The sequence below is a fragment of the Halichoeres trimaculatus genome, unplaced genomic scaffold (assembly GCF_033239565.1).
Source record: "Halichoeres trimaculatus isolate MK-OKI-2021-1 unplaced genomic scaffold, fHalTri1.1 fHalTri1_scaffold_4, whole genome shotgun sequence".
NCBI classification, from domain to species: domain Eukaryota; kingdom Metazoa; phylum Chordata; class Actinopteri; order Labriformes; family Labridae; genus Halichoeres; species Halichoeres trimaculatus.
The window spans coordinates 23,658,133-23,681,646 of record NW_027437182.1 but is presented as its reverse complement, the minus strand read 5'-3'; the positions used below and the strand labels follow the sequence as shown (position 1 = coordinate 23,681,646).

At 41.6% G+C, this 23,514-nt stretch overlaps 1 protein-coding gene across 1 annotated transcript in view; it reads left to right on the top strand.

Moving 5' to 3' along the window:
* The window catches only part of LOC141789615 (neurocan core protein-like), a 125,430-nt gene that overhangs the window by 40,914 nt on the left and 61,002 nt on the right, over nucleotides 1-23,514 (top strand). Inside the window, exons 6-9 of the mRNA XM_074669114.1 lie at nucleotides 1,011-1,138; nucleotides 2,832-3,125; nucleotides 4,008-4,850; nucleotides 9,991-11,151. Of these exons, the coding sequence (XP_074525215.1) occupies nucleotides 1,011-1,138; nucleotides 2,832-3,125; nucleotides 4,008-4,850; nucleotides 9,991-11,151 (2,426 nt within the window). The remainder of the gene's footprint in view (nucleotides 1-1,010; nucleotides 1,139-2,831; nucleotides 3,126-4,007; nucleotides 4,851-9,990; nucleotides 11,152-23,514) is intronic.

Here is a 23,514-nt window from a genome sequence, read left to right as displayed (position 1 = left end):
TCTCTTTCAACATCACCAGTCAAAGCTTGTCTCTCAGCAGTTTTCTGCATATCAGATTTCAAATCACACTTTCTCCTGTACCAAAGCAGATTAAATGTTGTGTTTTTGACACTTTTCCCAACCTCAGGCAGCACGCTGCTCCTCCAGTTTTCCTTCTTTTTCTTCCACCCTGTACTTTGGTGTTTTTCACTTGGGGGTCCTCTAATTGGTCCAGATTCAGAGAGCTCAGACTGCACATCAGCCAGGAGGGAAGAGTCCAATTACTACCTTGAAAAAAAACAGACATTAGCCATTGCTTTATCAGCTGCTGAGTAGAAATAAAGAGTCTTTGTCCAAAGCTGCTAGAGACTCAGTTCTCATTTTAAGCTCTGATGAAAAACAGGCAGCTGTTGAAGATAAAAGACTCACAGTTTGTGGTTATGTGCAGGCATGTTTTTTCCTCTGTGGATGTTTGGACCAAGTTTCATAAAGAACTTTTCTTATCTCTACTGCTGAAAGCCCTTTAACACCACATCAGTTAAGATCTGCTTTTATGACTCTGTTTGTATTCAGGCATGATGTTTAATCCAGCCTCTTTATCTGTACTGACAATGCTGCTGGAATCACTGGCCTTGTAGAATAATTGCTCGAGCTGAGGCTTAATCGTTGTTTTTTTTTCAGCGCCATTTCCTGATTCTTTAACCTCTTGCTTCTGTCTTTCTCTTCTTTCCTTTCAAACAAGTTAGAATTTTTAACCAAAATGTTGATGCAGTTGTGGAGGATTTACATCATATACATCTTCATGTGACTCTATATCTGCTGAATCTCAATGAGAAATACATTACTCAAAGTTTTTGTTTACAACAGAGGAGATGTGAAAATTTTGCTCACTTACATCTGATTTTGAAACACTCAAACACAGACTCATCATAGAGTGAGAAAAGTTTGACTTGAGCTTCCTTCTAATGTCAGAAGCTATACTAACCTCTCTTTTCCCTTTTCTCTCTCTCTCTTGCTGATTTTCTGCACAGGTATCCCATTCAGTCGCCTCGGCAAGGCTGCTATGGTGATCAAGAGGACTCACCTGGTGTCCGTAACTATGGAAATAGGTCTCCTGATGAGCTGTTTGATGTCTACTGCTTTGCGAAGCAGTTTCAAGGTACAAGTCAGAAGCTTCAACCGTAAATCTGAGTTTAGTCATGGTTCGCTGAGCTGGGGGTGTGCAGCGCTGCAAGTCTGTGATAAAGAACATAGGAGTGAAGAAAAGCAGTTTTTATACCAAGAGGGAGAAAGAAACATCATGTTGTATCCAGCTGTTGTGGTCTGGCACCTTGCAGACATCATTAGTGTCTTTACTTACTGATTTACTACTCAGGCTTTTTTGGCTGTATACTGTCCCCCTGGTAGCCCTGTCATAGCTTACATGAGTTACAGCTCAGAAAATCCACATTTAGCCTTACAGTGGTACAATTATTTTATTATTAATATGATGTATCAAAAGGGGGGCAATGTGTTTTTTAGTCTTGGTATTGTTCCTCTTGTACTCCACCAAATAGCTTTAAGTACTTTGCTGCTCCAAAAATACCCTGCTTTTCTCACACTGGTGTTTTAGAACAGTGGTTTTCAAAGTAGGGGTCATGGCCTCTTGGGGGCCCCCAGGAAGCACAAGGGGTCCTTGGAAAATTGGAGGAAAGGGAAAAAAATAGAATCTACTTATTCATTTATTTTTCATTAACATTTAGGTTTTCTTTTTTTGTTTGTTTGTTTGTTTGTTTGTAACTCTTTGTTCTGAACATACAAAACGTAAAGTTCTGGGTTCACATGTTTCCGATTGTACCTATCCGCACCTGTTCTGACAGCAGCAACTCCAGCATGAAAATGTCACAATCTGTGTAGACCTGGTGGTTTGCGCCTATTAATAAGCTATCCAAAAAACTGAACTGAGCTTTGAGACTCTTGCCTTGTCTAACTACTGGCTACATGTAAGAAAAGAGGATCTCACCTTGGCTGACAAAGCCCTGAAATACCTTCTCTCTTTTGCAACAACCTACTTGTGTGAGTCTGACTTTTGTTTATTGATGATTTCCTGTTTTAAACAAATGTAACAATTATTGAAAGTAAAAACAAATTTAGAAAATACATTCTTAAAGTTAACATTTCTCTACATATTCTGAAGCATTGTCTGCTGGTTTCCAAAGGGGGTCCCCTGCCAGAAGCAAATGCTGTTTGGGGGGCCTTGGCATAGTAAAGTTTGGGAACCCCTGATCTAGAAAACCTGTTTTTGCTCTGTTTGACCTGCTGTCTCTTTAAAGCTCCTCACTCCACAAACCCTCAAGAGGCCAGCCCTCTTTTAGTAGGCAGAGTTGTTGGCAGACCTTGGTGTTTGAGGCCTGCCTCTCCAAAGATATGAGCCAGTTAGGAGTTCCTTATGTGATGACCTCAGTATTTCAGCAAGTCTTGTGAAGATATTTTTAGATTTCAAGCAGTATGCAGAAAAAATCAGGGATTTGTATGACATATGAATATGTAGAGGTTTCCTCACGTTTAAATGTAGAAAAGCATAATACCCCCTTAAAAAAAGTGATTACAGAAGATGTTCAATTCTGTTCACGTCAGCATAAAACGATCATAATGTCCAGCAAAATCTGAACGAACAGGTCAGGACAGTTGTTTTGGGGGCTGTGTGTGTGTGGGTGGGTGTGGTGTGTGTTGCTCAAGATAGAGTTGGTTGTCTCTAAATCAGAAGGTGAGGGTTTGATCTCTGTATCCTTGCAATTTAGTCAACCAAGACTGAAAACAGTGCCAAGCCTGGAATCTTAACCATCCGTCTCTTTCTCTTCTCCTTGTCCCAGGTGAGGTCTTCCACTCTGCAGTTGAAGAGAAGCTGAGTCTGGCCACAGCTTCTACTCACTGCCATTCACTGGGAGCCCAGCTGGCCACTGTGGGGCAGCTCTACCTGGCCTGGCAGGCCGGTCTGGACCAGTGTGATCCTGGCTGGCTGGCTGACGGCAGCGTCCGTTACCCCATCAACGTTCCACGAAAAAACTGCGGAGGAGAACAGCCTGGGGTGAGGACGGTCTATAACAACCCCAACCGTATCGGCTTCCCAGACACCACCACCCTATTTGACGCTTACTGCTACACAGGTACAACTTCTCGAGAAGCTCTATCGTTGTAATTACCATGACAACAGTAGTGGGGTTGTGTGATTTGCTTTCCAGTCTGATGAGTAATTATAACAACATGTTTGTGTCTCACATGAAACAGTTAGATGGCGTGAAATCTGTGCCCCTTGATTTGATTGGACAGCTTGTGTGATACAAAGTGATAGAGGGATAGAAAGAGAGAGGAGCAGAAAGACAGATGATATGACTGATTAGAGGAGAGAGACAGATGGAAAGACAGACACAAGCAGAAACAGAAAGATAAAAAGATAAGGATACCGACAGGAAGAGAGAGTAGACACACCAGAGGAAAAGTTGACAGTTTCATTTATTTTCATGAAAAAGGAAAAAGGAATATTTTTATCATTTTCATTGTCAGCTCATCAATTTTTCCTTAAGTATCCATGAATCCTAAATTTTGCAGCGTGAGAGCAAAGCAGCTTTTTATTTTTCCTGACAACAGGCTGATAGATGAGCCTCTCCATTGTAAGAGCAATTGTGTTTAACATTTGCATTCATGTAAAACGTGATGAAATCTTATATCAAAAAGTAGAAACAGGCCAATGTGCATTTAGCTTAACGATTGGGTTAAATACATGAAAATATTACTTTACCCACAGTCTCAGTCGTCATACATGTCACTACACATCATTTAAAAAATGATTAGATTCACTCAGTCCAACGTGCTAAAACAGTGAGCCGTGAATCTGATTCGCAACAGCAGTTTGGACTCAACAGGGTAGATTAAAGTGAGCTTCAGTGCAGTGCTGTGCACTGTAGAAACGGCAGGTCAAGTTAAAAAAAAAAAAAAAAAAAAAAACTGTGATATTCTCTTCAGTGAAATGATTCTTTTGTGTGCTGCAGCTCACCAACCGGCAGGAGTCCAGGCTGCAGAATCAAAGACTCTGAACAAGAATGCCAACCCAGCAGCAGAGGCCATCTCCTCCGTCACTGAAGCCCAGCACACAGACCCTCTCTCAAAGAGTCCAACTGTGACTAGTCTTGTTGACCTAAATAGCACAGAAGACAACTCCACTGCTGGAATCAACAACTCCTCTGAGATCTCTGAAGAGCACAAAGTCATCCATCTAAATCCAGAGGCAGGCTGGAGTGAAAAACAGAAAAGACCCAAAGGCTTCCAGCCCAGCCCGGAGGAATCCAGTGGTCCAAAGAGGAACAAAAAAATGGAGGAGACAATAAGCTATGGAGGTTCTAACAAACATTTTGGATCATCTGACTCCCCTACATTACCCTCCACTGCTGCTGCTTCTACTCCTCAGGCTCAGACTAGTATGAGTGTATTGGCAGGGTTTGTGAACTCTCTGATGAAGCCCTTTAAGAATTGGAGAGGAGGCGAGGGGATTGAGGAGACTGAAAACAGACATTTAGTATTTGAGGAAACAGAGCGAGTGAACCAGACACAGGGAGGAGCATCCAGCAGGAACCAGAGTGAACCAAAACCCAATGGAGACAAAAGAACCATGGATAATGCCATCATGGAGCACAGGAGTGGTGGTTTCTCCTTCAGGGCTCCTACAAGTGGACTACAAAGTCCAGAGGATGGTCTGTCTGAGCAGGAGAAAGAGCTGATGCCACTGATTCCATTAGTGCCTGCAGTCCAAATCACAGGGCAAAGTGAGCCCACCACTCAGCCAGGAGAACAGGCCTCCAACAGCTCTGCTGACAACCCTCCATCCACTGTCAACGGTAAGAGCTCGACACTCACTGCTCTGTGTTTTTACAGCTTTAATAACTGAAAGATGAGGGGAAATAGAGACAGAGACTAAATTATAGACTGGCACAGTTTTTTATAAGAGAGAGGTGTGGTGCATTTAAATGTCACTCGTAAATATACAACTTGTGTTATGCATCATGAATAGCACTTATCTCTCTTCCTCACTCTCTTGTCTTTTCCCTTGTGTTGTCTGTAATACATTTCCTGTCAGAAGAAATTTAAAGCATCACTGTAGATTAAATTAAACAATAATTGTAAACAAACATGAGGGGCAAACCACAAACACAAAACAGAAGCTAAGCTTGGAAATGAAGCTAAATTGGCTGCATTAAAGGTTTGCTTCCATATGCACGATCTGACACAACATACCAGCAATACAAAAAGGGCTTGTATATGAGCCAAAGTAAGTATTAGGTTGAAAGGAGGAATCAAGTGAACATAAATTAAATAGGTGATGAAACAAAATAAAGTAATCAGAGTATAGAGAGATTATTTGTTTGTTTACAAACACGGACGTGCAACTTGGGTGCAAAAGCACTGTGGAGTATAATGGTTTGTCAACTGACACAGAGGAGTTAACCACCAAAAAACACATTTTTAAACTAGATATCACTTTTACGGATGGTAAACGGCTCCCAGGTTTGTGAAATAGCAGTAAGTGGTGGACAGATATTAGGTGGACAGATGTTTTTAGCGGAGGAATCCGGCGTGTACCCAGAGAGCAATTTCAACACACAACTGTCACTCGATGCTCATGGACATAAACTTGTCAATAAATCAGAAACCCTCCCAAACCAAAAAAGCACACTGCCGAGTCTGAGACCAGGTTCATAATAAAAGAACCAGAAAACTACGTCCAGAGAACAGCACCAAATCAGATAAAGGTGGCACATTTAATTATTCACCCGCAGCCGTCACTGGTATTTCAGTGTAAAGTGTGAGCCTGTTAACAGGTGACTCTCTGTCGTTAATCACTGATACTGTCGGCTGAGAGACACTGGTTAGAATGGTCGCTATTAACTCCAAAACACCGGTTGCTCTGTAACGGTCAAAACTCTGTTGTATAGTATTGTGGTTCTAAAAACTGACCACAGAACAACCGTACATTTTTATGCTGAGAACAGGTTGAATTTAGTGTTAAAAAAATGCAAACTCGTCTGAATGAATGGAGCTAAATGCTACTTCTGTAGTCAAGATGCATCTTTATCATGATGTAGACTGATAATCCCTCTATAAGAAACATATCCAGACACAAGGGAGGAGTGTGAAAAGTACACAAGGGGTCTATTGCTGGTCGGTTTGGACTGGGCTGGAGAACGTGGAGGCTGTGTCAAACTGGTAACATCCCCAGCACAGTAAATCACCTTCAGGAATGCTGCAGCACACTACAACACAGCACAGGATATAAACTAAGGCCAGTATTCAGCCTTTTCAGCTCAAGTGCCTTGACACCAACTTACGTATTCTGCTATAGCACTGGAAGAGAGCTGAAGGTTGTTGGGCCATTGCAGCGACTGTAAAGAGAAAGTAGTTATCAAGTAACTATTAAAGAAACCTTGTGGTGAGAAGTAGAAAATGTTCAGATGGAGGCCAAAATAAAAAGCTTTGTGAAGACCACCTAAACTAAAAATCCTTGGAATCACCTCAAGGAGGAACAAAGAGAGACTGGTGTCTCTCCCAGGCAGTCCAAAGAATGATTCAATAAAGGTGAGAGGCTTTTCTCGCCTCGCTGTTGCCAGCTTTATTAAAATAAATACTCACTGCTGTGCTACCTGAAAGTGGAAACCAACCTGTGAGGTATAAATGAAAATCCAAGCAGTGGCATGCATTATGCACCACAGTATCTAATGAATGTCAAGGTTGGGCTGCTTCACCTCCATCTATGTCTCAGCCAATTAAGCCAGCGCTCTCTGAAGGTAGGAGGTAATGTAGGAGCAAGCAACCCTTTGGTAGAGGAGGAGAGCAAGAAGAAGGGAAGAGGGCAAGGGTTCCTCTGCTTTTAAATGGTTCTGTGATGAAAGTTGCCAGCCGAGTTCCTTTTGGAAAAATACATGATTAAAAACATGATAATGATCAGTAGACTATACTCACTCAGTTTGTGCCTCACCTTAGGCTATGCCCATTCTCAGCCAAGCAGCAACCCCTGGTGTTAAAATAAGAAGCCCATGCAGAAGTGCAAAAAAAATTGCAGTTCTTCAAGTTTCCACTTGAGGCTGGTGGCAGAAACATTCAAAGCCTCATACACATCAGAAGTCTCCAAAGCAAAAACAAATGTGACAGCCCGCTTCAATCCACAGTTTTGTTCTGGAAACCTCATTTCTCTACTGGCACACACAGAGACCAAAGACATGCTTTTTTGTGTCATCCAAATGAAGCTAGGTGCAGTTCAACACAACCACTAAAGCCACTGTCAATGATAGTAATCAAAACTCTGTATCAGGAAGAAAGGGGCTAAAAACAGACATCTTCTATAAACAGTATTATACAATCTAGGTTCTCTACAATACTTAGCAAGGGCTATGTTTCCTGTTTGATTGAAGAGTAAACACTTTGCACTGCAGACAGAATACAAAAGACAGAAGAAAACATATCAGTATTTTGGGGGAATTTTGATAGAGATCCTTTAATGTAGCTAAATAACTCTGGCTACTGCACTTTGTTAACACATGAAACATTTGAACATTTCCTCTCTTTTACATTTCATAGTGCTCAATCTTAAAAACAGAATGTTGAATCTGAATAAACTACACAAAGGTCTCACTGTACATCAATAAAAATGCTGTATTCTTCTAACCAGTCTCTCGAAGGCTGAACTTTTAAAACAGCAGGCAAAGGAGTCTGAGCACTGACAGTGTAGATTCTTCTGACAGGATTCAAACAGCCTTGCAATAACTTCCCCTCAGCCTCCTTTATTACACGCCATATCTGCAGATGGGATGAAGTATCAGTGGTGCTCTCTTTTTTCATTGTCAGCCTCCACTCGCAATTTAATATCACGTCTGCCTGACTTGGGTAATTCTCTCTGCTCTCTTACCCCAGTGAAGTGGCGTTAACACAGCAGAAACACTTTTAGTAGAAGCACACAATTATCATCTGAACAGGGTTTATTGTGGGTTTGTGTTGCAACATTCCTGAGTGAAGTTGCAAACGGTGTGAGCAGTCACATCATCAGAGAGAAATTTAAAGTGTGTTGTTAACAGCACGATCAAATCTTAAGAGTCTGTCTAAATGTCTCGTCCTGATTCTGTCGCTCATTTTATACAAGATCGAACCAGATTATTGTTCAATTATTCTAAATGTCACCAGACTAAAATTCATGTGCTGTTTGTAGTATCAATAGGACAATTATGCCAGTGACATGGCTCAATTAGAATTGAACCTCAGGCTCATAAACTTCACTGAGGCTCAGTTTAATGATATCCTTCTGAATCATTAACATCCATATTCATGTTTTATGCATGTGCTTGTTTGTGTATGTTCTCTCTATCTGGGTAATTTGCAAACACCCCCTGCTGTATCACTGCACATTTTAGACCCATCAACTGAACTGAGAGCAGCCAAATAAGCCATGATGACGCAACACGAGCTGGTCCTTTCAGCAGCACCAATGCACTGCTGCCATAAAAAACACACACCGGCTGTGAGTCACACACTCACACAGGATAAATAATTGATGCTGCAGACAGGGTTTGGTTTAAAACTGTAAGCTGATAAGGCAGTGGACCACTTCATCTAAATAAACAGGTCTAAGATGGGAGCTTGTTGTGGAGCAAGCAATTTGCTTATCCAAGTACTCCAAGTGCTCCTGTGTTTTTCCACATGGCTTCTCTCACCACAGGAGAGTGTTCCTGAAGGAAGGAGGCTGTTTGGGGTAAAAAGAATCTGAAGGGAATAAGAGTGTGAAATTACTTTGAATAAATGTGTTCATCCTTGTGGTGTGTGTAGGTGTTTCTGTGTGCTAACATGTACACACATGTTTATGGGCCTTTAAAGGATGGCTGTCATCTATACTCCAGAGATTTTAATAGCTGTGCTGATCAGCTCTGCTGGTGAGGAAAGTAGTCCAAAATATCCAACCTCTGGTTTGTTTCATTTGACTTCTATCAGCTCACTAAAAAAGTCAAAAGTTTGTGCATTATACTCACTTTCAACATACTTTAAAAACGTGTGAAGGAAAGTGATAACTTTAAGGTTGTTTGCCACATGTAGTAGTCTGTCCCATGGTCAGAAATTTGATCCAGCAGGTTCTGGGACCAGTAGAGATCATCCTATCTTCCTCTAAGATTTTTACAAAATCAGAAAATTGCTTCATTTCAAAATCCCAATTTAGAGTGTGAGCAAGGAAATTAAAAATAAATGACACAAAGAAAAAATCAGTGAAATAGGCCACACGACACTGAAATACAGACTGATGACTCACATCACTGATCCTACCAGGGCTGATGTTTGCATAACCATTTCCAAACTGTGCTCAAAAAAAAAAAGTAATACCCAGGTCCTAACTAGAATTTTAATTTCTAACTTTACTTTCATAAAATTAAATCCACCCCCTCGATTTAAATATTTTAAATGCAGCTGCGTTTCTGCCAGGTCTGCTCTCGACAAAATAATTAATTGTTTTCAAGCAATTACCTTCTCTCCTACCCCCTCACAGTCACAAGGATGCATTTAAGCACCGAAACATGGTACCGTTTGATTTCACATGAATCAGTACTTGGTACTACAGACAGAATTTGGTCGATACATATAAAATTACCTGATGCAGTACCCGTCCCTACAACCATTTGAGTTTGGTAAAATCAGCCACAGCATGGAAAGAGGTGCTGCAGCGAGAGGAGGTGGTTTGCAGGGGAACAGAAAGAGTAGGAAATATAAATTTTAAATCAAATGCACATTTTGCTATTTTCTTGGTGGATAAGTATATAAATTCAGCTGAGCTATCAACTAATACCAGAATCAGAATCAGAAATACTTTATTGATACCCTTGGGGAAATTGCTTCATACGGGCTGGTGTTAAGAGCAGCAGATGTTCGTTGGACTGATCATGTTTACTCCACAAACTGATGCCATGCTCAATTGATCAATCTTCTCTTTATCTCTGTTCCCCTCAGAATTCCCTGTCACCACAACTAATGAGACATCACCACCACATGAACAAGTCCACATATCCAGAGGAAGCTCAATCTTTGATCACCTCCAAAGCAGCTACTTTCAGCCCGTTGAGTCATCACATGGCTCCAAACAAAACCCTCCTGTAGCTTATGTCGGCAAATACTCCACCAAGGAACCTTTGGAAATCAAAGCCGGGCCACTCGAGGTGATGACACTGCCCACTTCCCTGCGACAGGACAATCCAGGATACTACTCAGGTCAGGAGAGGGATCAGGACAGAGATGATGCTAGCACTCCATCAGCTGCAAGGACCACATCAGGGGAGGAGAGGGAGATGGATGGGAGTGGTGAAGAAAGTAACTTGCCAGCTGGGTTTGGATTTAAAGTCATTGACTTTGACAGCAGTGGGGTCAAAGTGAGTCCTAAAACAGAGGCTTCACCAAGCCAAAGCCAGCCTGAGTTTGTGACTGTGGCAGAGCACACAACTCTGTCTTATTGGCAGCTATTTGAACAACCAACTACACAACCTGAGGCAACACAGGCACCTGACACAGCAGAGGAAGCCAGGGGAGAGGTCCTCTATGTCAGCCGACCTACAGAAAACCTCTCCTCAAAATCTGATTTCACCCCTATTTTTGAGAAGCACAAAAAAGGAATGAGCAGAGAGGAAGTTGTGTCTTCCACACCAGAAGCTCTCATGGAGGTGCTGACTCCCTCTGAGGTGACTACAGTGCAGCTTTTGACTAACACAGACTTAACAACGGTGGATGCTACTGACACAGCCACCACTGGAAAAGACTCTTCAGAAGATGCCAGCACAAAGCTACCATCTGTTTCATGGCTTCATGAGGGGAAGCAGAAAACAACAAGCACACCTGATTTGCTCACAGCTACTCCAGAAACCAGTGAAGGTGCTCAGACATCTACTGACATAATCCACTTGACTACCTTTTCTTCAAAATCCATTGTTGCTGCAACAGAAATGGAATCCCGGTCCGCAGTCTCTGAGTCCTTTGTGGTTGGAAGTGGTTGGACACCTTCCAAGGGTAAAAGCACAAAAACTGAGGACAGTAAATCTACAGTGACACCAGACAAAAAACACACCAAAGAATCCAACAACCCCTTTGGATTTCTCGCACCCAGCTGGACTTTTTGGTCAGGTATGTGAACTCTCTGATGTTCTCAGTAAATTAACCTTGCTGTCATTGCCATCTTCATGATTATAAGTCATTATCTCATCAGGGGCTATTTATTTCATCATCTATTCAGCCCAGTGAGAGCCAGAAACATTTATCACATCAGTGCTAAGTGCAGTGACAGCTGCATGGCTGTACACGGTCCACCTGAGCCCAGCCTCAGCAAACCTCCTCAGATAGATTCAGCTCTACTGACTCTCTCTCTTGTTTCTCTACATTACCTCTCTATGACCCGCTCTGCTACTCATCATGCTTTCTTAATTTAGGGTTTGTTCTTTTTTTTTTGCCTTCACATCCTCTTCCTTTCCACCCTTGTCTGCTCATGTTGGTACGACAAACAGCTGCAGACAGCAGACAGCAGCTCAGCGCACTGAGCTGAGACCAACCAGGTCTTAGAGAGGTAATTAGGAGGTCAGGGTGGGGGCAATTAGGTGAACAGAGGAGAGGCACAGACCTAACAAATCAATGTAGACAGACGACAAGATTAGACTCGTAATAGACTTCAGTCGTTTTCACTCATTTTCATTTATCTTCATGTTTGTTTGGCTCTTTCTGTCATGTAAAACTCAGTCCTCATTCCTGAATCTGTTGTTTGCAAAAGTGACTGTTGTTAGTTTCAGCATGGGTTCAATGATCTGTTTTACATGAGAATAAATTTGCTGCTTTGGAAAGCCGTTCTATTAATAAACAGCATTACCCAGCTCCTGCTTATCTTAAGTCTTAACAGCCAAAGTGTGCTTCCTGGATGTTTCTGCATAAATCAACATTACCAATGAGTCTGATAATTTAGACATCAGTGGCAGAGAAAAAAACTTTCCTTCAAGCTTAAGGTCCTTATTGTCTTCAAATGAAAGGTAGTTTTTTTACACACTGCTGTTTATCCCATTAGGCAATTTAAAAAGTGCTGAGAGACCTTTTGTCATTTATCTGTTCTCCTGATGTGGTGACATTTAAGGGAATTATTCCATCTTTTGTTGAATGATTAGAAGAAATGAGACCCTCCCTCCAAGTGACCTTTCAAGGTTATTAGTTATAGTACAGAGAAAATTACAGCTATCGTCTCCTCGTTGCAGCAGGGAGAGAAAAGGGAGGAGGGAAAGGGCAGGAGGATGGACAGATATTGGGAGGAGGAATGAGTGGATAGAGGGAGCAAAAGAGAGGGGTTAGAGCGTCCTTTGTGATTCTCTTCACAGAAATACAGAAACCTTTTCAGGTAAAAATGGGAGAAAACACTGACAACTGGTCTTAACATGAATTTCTTCTTAAAGTACATTCTAAATCTTCTTCTTCTTCTCTCCTTCCTTCACTACCCCTCCTGTCTTCCTTTCAGTCTTCAGTCATTTTTTGTTATCAGAACAGCCTCACTCCTCTTTGTGTCCTATTTGGCCGTAAATCAGAGTGATAAGATTCTGGTGTATAACGCTACATCCAGCTCTCCAATTATCCATCACTGTGGAAGCCACAGTGGGTATAACCCACACAGACAGGAAGCAAACTCAGAAAAACAGAATTTATGTGGAGAAACACCAACATGCAAAGATTACGCAGGACTAAACCTGACAACCCATCCCCATTGCACCATAGTACAAACATCTTAATCCTTTATGTTCAGAAAGCAGAAGCGTTTCATATGACTCTTTATTACTTGTACCTTTATTTTAAAGTGTGATTCTTAATCTCAAAGTATTTCTAGGACACAAATGTAAGCAAGCACAAACATAAAGTTCATTCAGATATGCAGGGCTGTAGCATCGAGCTGTTCAAAGGGATATTTCTGTTTTCTTTGTTGTTGTTTAAAGGTAGGGTCTGCAGGAATTTCTATTGTGTTAACTTGTTAGTAAACACAACATTCAAACTGGGCTTCTCCTCCTTGGCTCAGTGCCAGCATCAGCGCACACCCACTGCCTCTGACCGTGACTATGTGAACACACTCTGTAGCCTAGTGACCACCTGTAGCATCGCGTTTCTACGTGGGAAAGACTCAAGGGCCGTGCACCTTACTTAACATGTTAGCACTAGCAAATCACTTAGTTATCTGACATTTACCTGCCCAGCAGAAAGCCAACTTGTGTCACTCTTCATCCCGTGCTGCTCTTCAAGTGCCCTCTCCAAGGAGAGTGAAAGTCATGCCAAGCTTCACAGTTGTTTAGGGAAAAGCTTTATCTGTTTGGCATTTGTGTGCTACATCCACAATCGTAACTGGTCAGGATTGCATCTCCACTTGCTATCAATAACACATAAAGTCACTTGCACACTGGACGTGCTGTGATTGGCAAACCAGTAACATACAGGCTAAGGAGCAGGCTTAAGCTGACACTGACACACTTCTGGGCACTAGAGGCCCAGAAGAGATGATCAGGCAGGTTTGTTCCTGTAAAAGTTGACATTTTATTTTTGGGGGAAATCTTGCAGAACCTACCTTTAGGTTGGATTGTAAGAGTTTCATGTCTCCAGTGATTGTTATAGCCAAAACAGATACCGGTCAGCATGGCCCTTTCAACTAGAAAATGCCAGGAGTAACTGTTCACAAGCTAGGATACAGTTGCAGATAAGCTAGAGTCTGACACTTAATGTATGTAATACAAAACTTTGTATTTACTGAGAATCTGAGATTGTCATCACTTAAAATACTGAGAATTTTGTGAGCCTGTTACTTTGCCATTACAAAGCCCATTTCTTTTTGCAATATTTGCAATTGAGAGACAGATGTGTTCATCAGTAGTGCACTCATTGGCAAGTCAATGATACGTTATTGCATTCCAATTTTGCGCTGAGCACCAAGTGCCTACGATTTCCTGGTGAGCACAGCAATGTGTGTACAGTTTCTGTTCGCTACACCTTCAGCAGCTAGCTCAGTGAATTTTGATAATGTAAGCATATCATGTGGATCACAGTGTCTGTCATTGTGCAAGAAGAACAATTAAAGCTACATGCTTACTGTAGAGATGGACTTCCATTTGGGTTTTCCGTTTTTCTGACTTAACTCCTACATATTGAAGAAACTTTGAAACAAACTTCTCTGTCCAGTTCACCAGTGGATTCTAGTTGAGAAAACCATAATGTGAACTGTTGATATATACTTTTTTCCCCAAAGGTCCAGAGGTATTGAAGTTCACATCTATTCATGACAGCAAATAGTTTCCTGGACTCATCTGCATTAGCTCACATTTGACACACCTGCATTAACTTGGGATTCTTGGATGGAGTGGCCTTTTTTACTTTGTAAACACTGGCTCATAAGGATGTCCATAAGTTTCTGAAGCAATCGACAGTTAATTAGCACTATAAGAGTTTGGTTTTATTTTTTGTCTTTGAAGCCCACAGGCCCAAACAGCCAGTGTTGCCAACTTTGCGACTTTGTCGCTATTTTTAGTGACTTTCTGGACCCCCACAGCAAGAAAATGAGAGAAAAGCGACTAGCGACAAATCTAGCGCCTTTTTTGGTGGTCGGCGGCTCCAAGATCATGGGAGAAAAGTTTTTTAAAAAAGCGCTGTTTTCTCTACTTCCCCGTTCATGCATGGCCAGCTGTACACTACGGGCACTAGGACAGCTCAGTTGACAGGTAGGCAGCTACAGGTTCAGCTACTTTTGGGCGGGCCTACAGCTACTTCCAATGGTGAGGAGTTGGCAACACTGCAAACAGCTCATGGGTGCACTTCAGACAGAAGAACACATCTGTGTTGCATCCATGATTAGTTGACCATATACAGTATCTAAACCAAGATGTGAACTTGGGGAAGAGTCTCTCAAAATTACTTTAATTGCATGGCAGACTAAACCCCATCTGCAGTGAACTGTAGCCTGGCTTATGTACAGTTTCTCGTCCAGCTGACTGGCATTTACTCATATGACTACTATTGATGTGTAACTAAACCCCACTTAAAGAAAGTTGGAACCTCCCTTTAAGTTAGCGAAGTACTGCAGGTGGTACAATAATGTTAGTGTCTGTCCAGATTTTGAATTACAAGTGCCAGTCTGGTAACTTTGGCGAGATGAGGACAGACTTACAGCCATCTGGGCAACAACCTTGTCCCAGGTCTAAGATGAATGGGACCCCTGGCGGCATCAATAGCATGGCAGACAGCCCTCAACCAAATTACAGTGTGAAATTTGGAAGAACACAGCCTGTTGGGTGAAGTAAGTGTGTGTGTGTGTGTGTGTGTGTGTGTGTGTGTGTGTGTGTGTGTGTGTGTGTGTGTGTGTGTGTGTGTGTGTGTGTGTGTGTGTGTGTGTGTGTGTGTGTGTGTGTGTGTGTGTGTGTGTGTGTGTGTGAGGTTTTCGGGGGATGACAGAGATTGATGAGGACAGGGTCAGGACGGGGTGGCATATTATCAGTTTGGGTCTGTGGATAGACGCTCAGTTTGTCTTCGGGCTGTTGAAGACCTTGGATCAGCTCTCTGAAGCAGCAAGAGGGTAAATTCTCACTGCTGTATATAGCAGTCTATTGATTTTACTTCACTATACTCTCATTGTCTCCCATCTCTTTTTCTCCTTTCTTTACCATTTTCATTCCCTCACAATCTTTGCTCTCTGTCTCCCTGACTTTGTCTTTCGTTGCTCCTCTGGTTATATTATCACTCTCTCATGGATGACATTTGATAGCCTCTTGGACTTCAACCTGAAACATTAAGAGGCAGTCAATCGCTGGCTAACTGTATCTGTCCACTGAATGCTCCTCTGTCTCAGTGGGATCTCCATCATTGCCCAGTCATCTTTGTGAAATCTTTCCTGAAACAAATCTACCACCTTTTCGCTTCTTCTCTCTTTTCATTACATTTTTCATGTCAGACTCCCAATAAAATGTAGCCGAGTGCTGTTGCTGGCTGTGTGTTAAATGTAAGTGATTCTTAAAGAACAGCCTCGAGGGACACTGAGCTCCATGATGTTGTAAGATGAAACAGTGTTACTTATCATGTTGACTGAGCAGATGCACTTTGTATCCTGATCACAGGGGGATAAGCAGGGCGTTAGAAAGTGTATACACTGGATCTGAATTTGATACTGCAGATTATGAAGTACTCTGTTGAAAGCTTTGGGGTTTAACCTTGTAGTGGTGTTTACTGAAGATTGTAAACACTTGCAGAGTGTATCATGCTGCAGAACAGACACAGAGGAAGTCAAGGTGTGTGTTATAATGTTTGGACCAGGTAAAATTTGCCATTTTTATTAAATCCCCTAAGTAACAGCAGTCTATCTTGTGTTAACATTTGTGTAAGTTCAGCAGCCAGTATTTCTCTGTTTGTCCATGCCCCAAGCTCAGTGCTTTGCTAGAAAGAGGAACAGAAAAATATGATTTAACACTTTTACAAGCAGCAACACGACTATTATATGTGCAGTGTTGCACATTTGAGCTTTTGGTTTTCACATCTATTATCAGACATCACTGACATTTTAGGAGTTAAAAAATACATAGTTGATATATTTCAGTAGATAGAAAAAAACAGGGTTTTCTTGAACAACCATTTTTCTGTAATCATTAAATTTCTAGCACTTGAACTAGTATTTGATCCTTGCAACTACATTTAAACCTGATAATGATTTAGCCTCTAGGAGCTTCATCACAGGCAGCTGTTAAATTTCTGAGTTTTATGACCCAGAGCTCTTATAAATTACTTGATCTTATGCCTGTTTCTTGGACTAAATCCGTGGAGGAACTGAAAGACAAATTTCCTTGTTCTAGAAACATTATGACATCTCACAGAGCCTCTAAAGATCAGACTTAAACAAAAGCCTAATGTTCACTCCGGTCACACACAAGGGACTACATCTGGTTTAGAAAATGAAGCCTGTGCGGAAAGTACTAAAAGTTGCTGCTCATCGAGAATTTGCTTGAGGCCGGCTTCAGGGAGACCAGAAACCGCGTACACACTATGTCGAAAAAATGGGCTTTTACGGCATTAAAAACTTATTTTCAGCCTGATTCAAAAAACAGTTGGGGTCTAAATGCTAATTTCACTGTCAGCATACACTGTACGGGGGATGATTAATTTTCCTAACTCAGCGGTTTAGAAGATATTAGGATTGTCTGATTGTCCATTCAGAGACACAGCTCAGCTCACGTGACTGATGAGCGCCCTGTAGCTGTTTGAAAGGAAGCTCAAAGCCTGTGTCATATACATAGACTGTATAAAACATGGACGTAGCCTCCGCAAGGTCACTCGTCTGTTCCTGAAACCATGAAATGAAGCCAATCCACGGTTGGGGCCACATTTGCTATGACGCCAACTGTGAGTTTTTCATTGAGCAGCTACAGGGTGCCTGGCGGTCACATGACCTGAGCTGTGCCTCTGATTGGAAAATTAAGCAATTCTGATAACTTCTAAACCGCACAGATAGAAAAAAATTCACTGACTGTACAGTGTGTGCCGATAGTGAGATCAGTGTTTTAGACCCAAGCCGCTCTGTGAACCAGACTGTGAATATGCTTTTTAATGCCATAAAAGTCATTTTTTTCATGGCTGGGTGTGTACGTGACTTCCAGTCTTTCTGCAACTAGCCTCAAACGGATTCTTGATGAACAGCGACTTTTAGCACTTCCCCATAGGCTTCATTTTTAATTATCGTATGTTGCCCCTTGGTCATATCCAATATGGCTGTGTCTGTTGATTGTTTTCATTCCACTGTTTCAGGAAGAGATGGGTGGCGTTGCTACACCCATAATTTATACAGTCTATGGTCACACAGAAGGGCAGCCAAGCTCAGGTTTATGTCCTTTTGAGAACATCATTGTTCATTGCGTATTTTTTGTTGGACACAATTAAATGCAATAATAAAGTAGTGATGTAATGTATTTTACTGTTATTGTTGAACTGTATAAGATTTTTAAAACAGTCTGCTTCACCACCAGCTGCAAGTGCTGAACATTTGATCTTCTGCAGCTAGAGCAGAGCTAAACATGAGCTCTCCTGGTGGAAAAAAATATCTCCCATGTGTGATCATCTCTTGTGATTTTACAGTCATCATTTCATATTTGCTTTACCTGTAAAACAGGCCATGTAGGATCTCTTTAGAGCCCATTCAAAAACATTCAGAGACTCAGTGAGCAGTGTTGTTTTGTTTTTCCCTCCCTGATGAGTCAGTAACTGAATTTTTACTGTCAGGTTTAGCCTCAGGGTCCTTAGGGTGCAAAGAGTTTCATAAAGCAACAAAATCACCTCTGTTTGCAGAATGATGGATGGATGGATAGAGACAGAGAGCTTGGCAGGAAGCTGTCAGGAAGAATATAATCCTCTGTGTGGAGTCGCTGTGTGAAAGAGTAGAGAGAGGGAGTATAACCTGGTGGGGTTATGTCAGCACCTGTTACAATGCAGCATTCAGGCGCTATCAGATTAAGCGTCAAGAAACTGCTTCCTTTTCCTGAAAGAATATTTCACCTCCCTATCTGTATCCAACGGGTCTGTCCTCCTGGAGGACAAAGAATGGAGACAGAACAGTAGCACAGAGACTTGTTGTTTGTCGGATCACTTTCTTTTGGCTTTTATTACCACCTCAGAATGTGAATTTAGAGTTATTATAATGTGGAACTGCTCAGCAGACAGTGGAAGCATTTTATATCTGTAAGCCCCTAAAAAGACTGACGCATCCACATTTTTGATAAGTTACCTTGAATATTCAACTACTCTAAATATTCTTCAATAACTCAGTCTCCATTTCTGACAGCAATCAATAACACCAACAATGATTTACCTGACTCCAAGGTTAACAGGGTAATAAAACATTTCATTGTGAAGTGTTTTCCAGCTAAACAGGAAATCAAGTGTAAGTAGCCGAGGTTTTATGCAGTCGTTTTATCTGACTGACTTCACCCGCACAGACAGTGAAGTCAGACTGGAGCAGTGTCAGGGGTGTTTGGCCCAAATTCTCTGTCACAAAGCGTCCTGCAGTGACCAGCTGGCCAAAAGATGGAGGGGTCCACTCATGGAGTTTCAGTCTGACACACCAGCAGCTGTCCCAGCAGGGAGCACTCGTAGACGGTGTTGAATGACAGGTCCTCAAGAGGAGGAGGTGTCTGAGATGGAGGTGGGTTTGAAGTTGATTGTTAGAAAGTAGTATGTTTGCAAATAATCGAACACTTGATCTCCAGTTTGCACTGGGACGGTTTGCAGCCGAGTGTGAAGAGGCCGAGATGAAGATCAGCACCTCTGAGTCTGAGGCCATGGTTCTCAGTTGGAAAAATGTGGAATGCCAACTCCAGGTTGGGAGAAAGTCTTTGTCCCAATTGGAGGAGTTCAAGGATCTTAGGATCTTGTTCACGAGTGAGGGAAGAATAAAGCAAGAGATTGACAGACGCATCATGGATGTGGACATTATACCGGTCTGTAGAGGTGAAGAGAGAGTTGAGCCAAAAGGCAAGGCTCTCAATTTACCGGTCAATCTACGTTCTGACCCTCACCTATGGCCATGAGCTTTGGGTTGTGACTGAAAGAACAAGATCGCGGATACAACTGCCTGAAATTAGTTTTCTCTGCAGGGTGTCTGGACTCAGCCTTAGAGATAGGGTTTAGAGATTAGACATCCAGGAGAGGCTTGGAGTAGAGCATTGAGAGAAGCCAGATTAGGATACCTCCTGGACGCCTCCCTGGGGAGGTGTTTTGGGCATGTCCAGCTGGGAGGAGACCCCCGGGTGGAACCAGGACACGGTGGTGTGATTATCTCAACTAGCCTGGGAATGCCTTGGTATCCCCTCAGAGGAGCTGGTGGAAGTGGCCGGGGACAGGGACCACCAGTCTACGCTGATGAAACTGTTCCCCTTGTGACCCAGACCCAGATATGCAGTGGATAAAGAGATGAGATGAAATGTTTGCAAATTTCAGTGGTAGTGGGTTTGAAGTACTTTCAGAAAAAAGTTTTTTTTGTGGAGAGGAGCTGTGAGATCCCAAAAAAATCTTCTGTCGACAAACCTCCTCTCACCAAACACTGACACTCTCCTGTCAGAATAAGTGCTTGATAGTAACCACAGAGGGAAATCAACACACTACAATGGAACTACTTGTGCACTGAGTCTTGATGTGTCTTTTTCAAGATTATGGAGACACATTTTCACAAGAAAAACTCAAAAAATTAGGTTGTAAATACAGAGCACAAGCAGTGTCACCTGTGCCCACATTAAAAAAAAAAAACAGTTCAGTCAGGAACAGGAAACAGAATGTGGCACTCAGTGCATCACTCAGTTACTTAGAAAGCATATTAAATTATGAGGTTTTTGCAGCAACACTGCATGTTCTCCTCAGAAATCATTTGTATTTATACTCCAGTGTTGGAAAATGAAGGGTAATGGAATGCACTGATTCAATATTGTTTTCTACAAAGATTTAAATAGAAAAAAAGAACCAAAGAGATGAATGGAAACACCCAAGGAGGTTTGTGTTGTCAGTGATGATAGACCTGGGTGGATGTTTCAAGCAGCACTTATAAAACAATACAACCTTAATTCTTTTCATTCATGTGCAGGTGCATCACTGCTGATCTGGGTTAATTAGAAACTCTGGCATGTTTGTCCTCCATCATTCAGAGTGTTGCCCGGTTCACGGAGCGCTCACCAGGAGCAGATCATCTACTGTCTGGTGTCTCAGTCTGCTGCCACTGGAGCTGATTATAAGCATAGTGCTTCTCAGTAACTGCATTTCCATTACAGGTGTTTTTTCAGAAGTTTGGATATTGAAGTTTAATGCAGAAGTGCAAAAGAAACACCTATTTTGCAAAAAACATGTCACGTTGTCATAACAACATACCTCCATCATTTCCCCCGCCACGGTCCTACGTGTTAACTGCCACACATATGGTCCCTGGCGTTCATGAGTGAAAGCTGTGCATTGTTTATGGCAATGTATGAATATTATTTTATTTTACTTAACATTCGATTAATGTTATTCTTCAATCAATTTGTTTATTTCTTTCTAGAAGGTATTTACAAATTTGTTAACTGATTTCAGCTTGTTTGGTTTATTTCTGGGGGGTTTTTTGTTTGTTTGTTTGTTTGTTTTTTGCTTATTGTTTTTGCTGTCATGGTTTATTCTGCTTTAAAGCACTTTGTTATTACCTTTCTTTATTTAGCCTTCCATTGTTTTTTTGTTGATTGCTGTGTTATTTCTCTTTGTTCAGTTTGAAGCACCTTGAGTTGCACACTTAAATATATGACAGATGCTGTATAAATAGAGCTGGATTGGCTAGGACTGGACTGTAAAAGATGCAGCTCTAACTTAATAACAGCCCATTGTAAATTAATAACTTGGAACAGGAAGGTAGTCTCAGTAAATTGAGTAATCTGGTATTGATTTCATTGCTTGGTACTAATTAATGCATTGCTGTAATGGATTACATGTGGGGTTTTCATCATCAAATGTTGTTTTGGTGAGAATTTGACGCCTTTATGCTCTGCACACACATTTTCACACATACAGTCAAATGATTGGTTGTATATGCAGACAAACAGCATGTGTGCAGTCATACTTACAGGAAAAGCTGCTCCTTCCCCTGCAGTGATCATCAACGTTTGTTTGACAGAAACTGCTCGGACAAGAATTGCTTCAGTAATTGCACAGGACTGCTCCAACTGTAGCTATTGAACAGACTCTCAAAGAGAAAAAAATCATTTGTAGACTAGACATTATAAAAACACTACTTAGTGGTCAACAGCAAATTACTTTACATGGTTCTCATTGCAAACATTTTTTACTGAGCATTAGGCCTGTATTTTTTTAATCATTCATTGAACAGTGTCAAATTAATTCAGTCATTCCACATTTTAACTGTCTCCTGGAGTATTATGGTCCATTTAAGGCTCTGACCGTAACTGAATCTCATCTAGTGAGTGACTCTCTGGCCTGTCTGCAGACAAACTGATACATGGATCAGATTCCTGCCTTGGAGTATGTCTGCATCTGTTCGTTCAGGACAGAGATGGAAACTTGGATACAAATTCTAAAGATGCTTGCTTGGGTGACATTCAAAAAGATCATCTTTTTAATCAAATTCTGGTTCTGACCCCTTTTTGGTGTTTTTGTTAGTATCTTCATACTTGGCAACATTTTAAAGTGGAAATTAAAAATGTAATATGGTTAAAAAACAACAACATATATTTATTTAAATATAAACCCTAGATTGGGGTTGCTGAGTTGTCATGACATATTCATCTAACCTACATTACCAATGATGGGACCAGAAAACTGGCTCCAATTGAGAGCCAGTTCTTTCCATTTGAGCCATCGACATCATTTATGCTTAACAGTTTCTCAATGGATGCTGTAAACTTAGTTTCATATGTCGTGCAAAACAAGTCACTCATCATAAGAGGCAGTTGATATAAAACCAAAACCCAGGAGCTGAAGAGGTAGAGCAGGTGAGAGAAGCTGTCCAAATTGTGACCTGGTCAAAAGCAAATGACAGTAAAGTGCGTCAGATGAAGTTTGTGGTTGTGTGATTTCAAGCAAGGTGGAGAAACCAGCAACATGCTGAAATATGTGTTGACAATAAACATCAGGAGAGCCAAAGAGAATCAATAAAATATTGGATCGATAAGCAGAATTAATAAAGCATTGGTAGCTTTGAAATCATATCATTTTCTCTGTTGCAAGTTTGATGCCTTTGAATCGGCTTAGTATTGCTCGGGATTATCCCCGAGCACAAAAGAAACCTGCTCACCCAAGACTGAGTATGAAGATCTGACACCTCACACTCATGGAGCCAGCATGGTGATGATCCCAACCACTGTATTCAAGCCCATACTTTGCCGTTTAGTGCAGCCAATCACAACGCTCTTACTGCTCTGTTAACTTCAGTACCTTTTAGAGAAGTACTGTAGTGTTAAATTTTAACAGAGAGCTCTTGCTGGGACCATGCTATGGCTTATCACACCCAGAGATGGGGAACACTTGAACAGGCCAAGGCGTGATCTCTGTCTCAGCAAAGCTATTACAAGCTTCAGTGAGTACAAGCACAACACTGCAGCGGGTGATAAGCAGGTGTATAGACAGTGAACGTAAAGTGTGTGTACAGTTTTGCCATGTAACTGAGTGTGTGTCCTACTCTTTTATACCTGCGGAGTTCAGTGTTTCTGTCAGCACAACCTCTTCTGCAGGCTTCCGTTATGTTGAATTTGCTCACACTTAACTCCACACTTCATAGGGTGCAAGACATTTCTCTAATCTCAATCCTCTTCTGCCAGCCCATTCATAATCACAGTGTGTGAGTTGACATCAGGGAGTAGCTTTCCAAATATGTCAAAATGCCAAGATTATCTCCCTCCTGAAAGGCTCAGTAAAAAATTAACATGATCCCACAGAGACGTAAAATGTTAAGCAGAGAAACATTTTTGCACAGGACTGAGG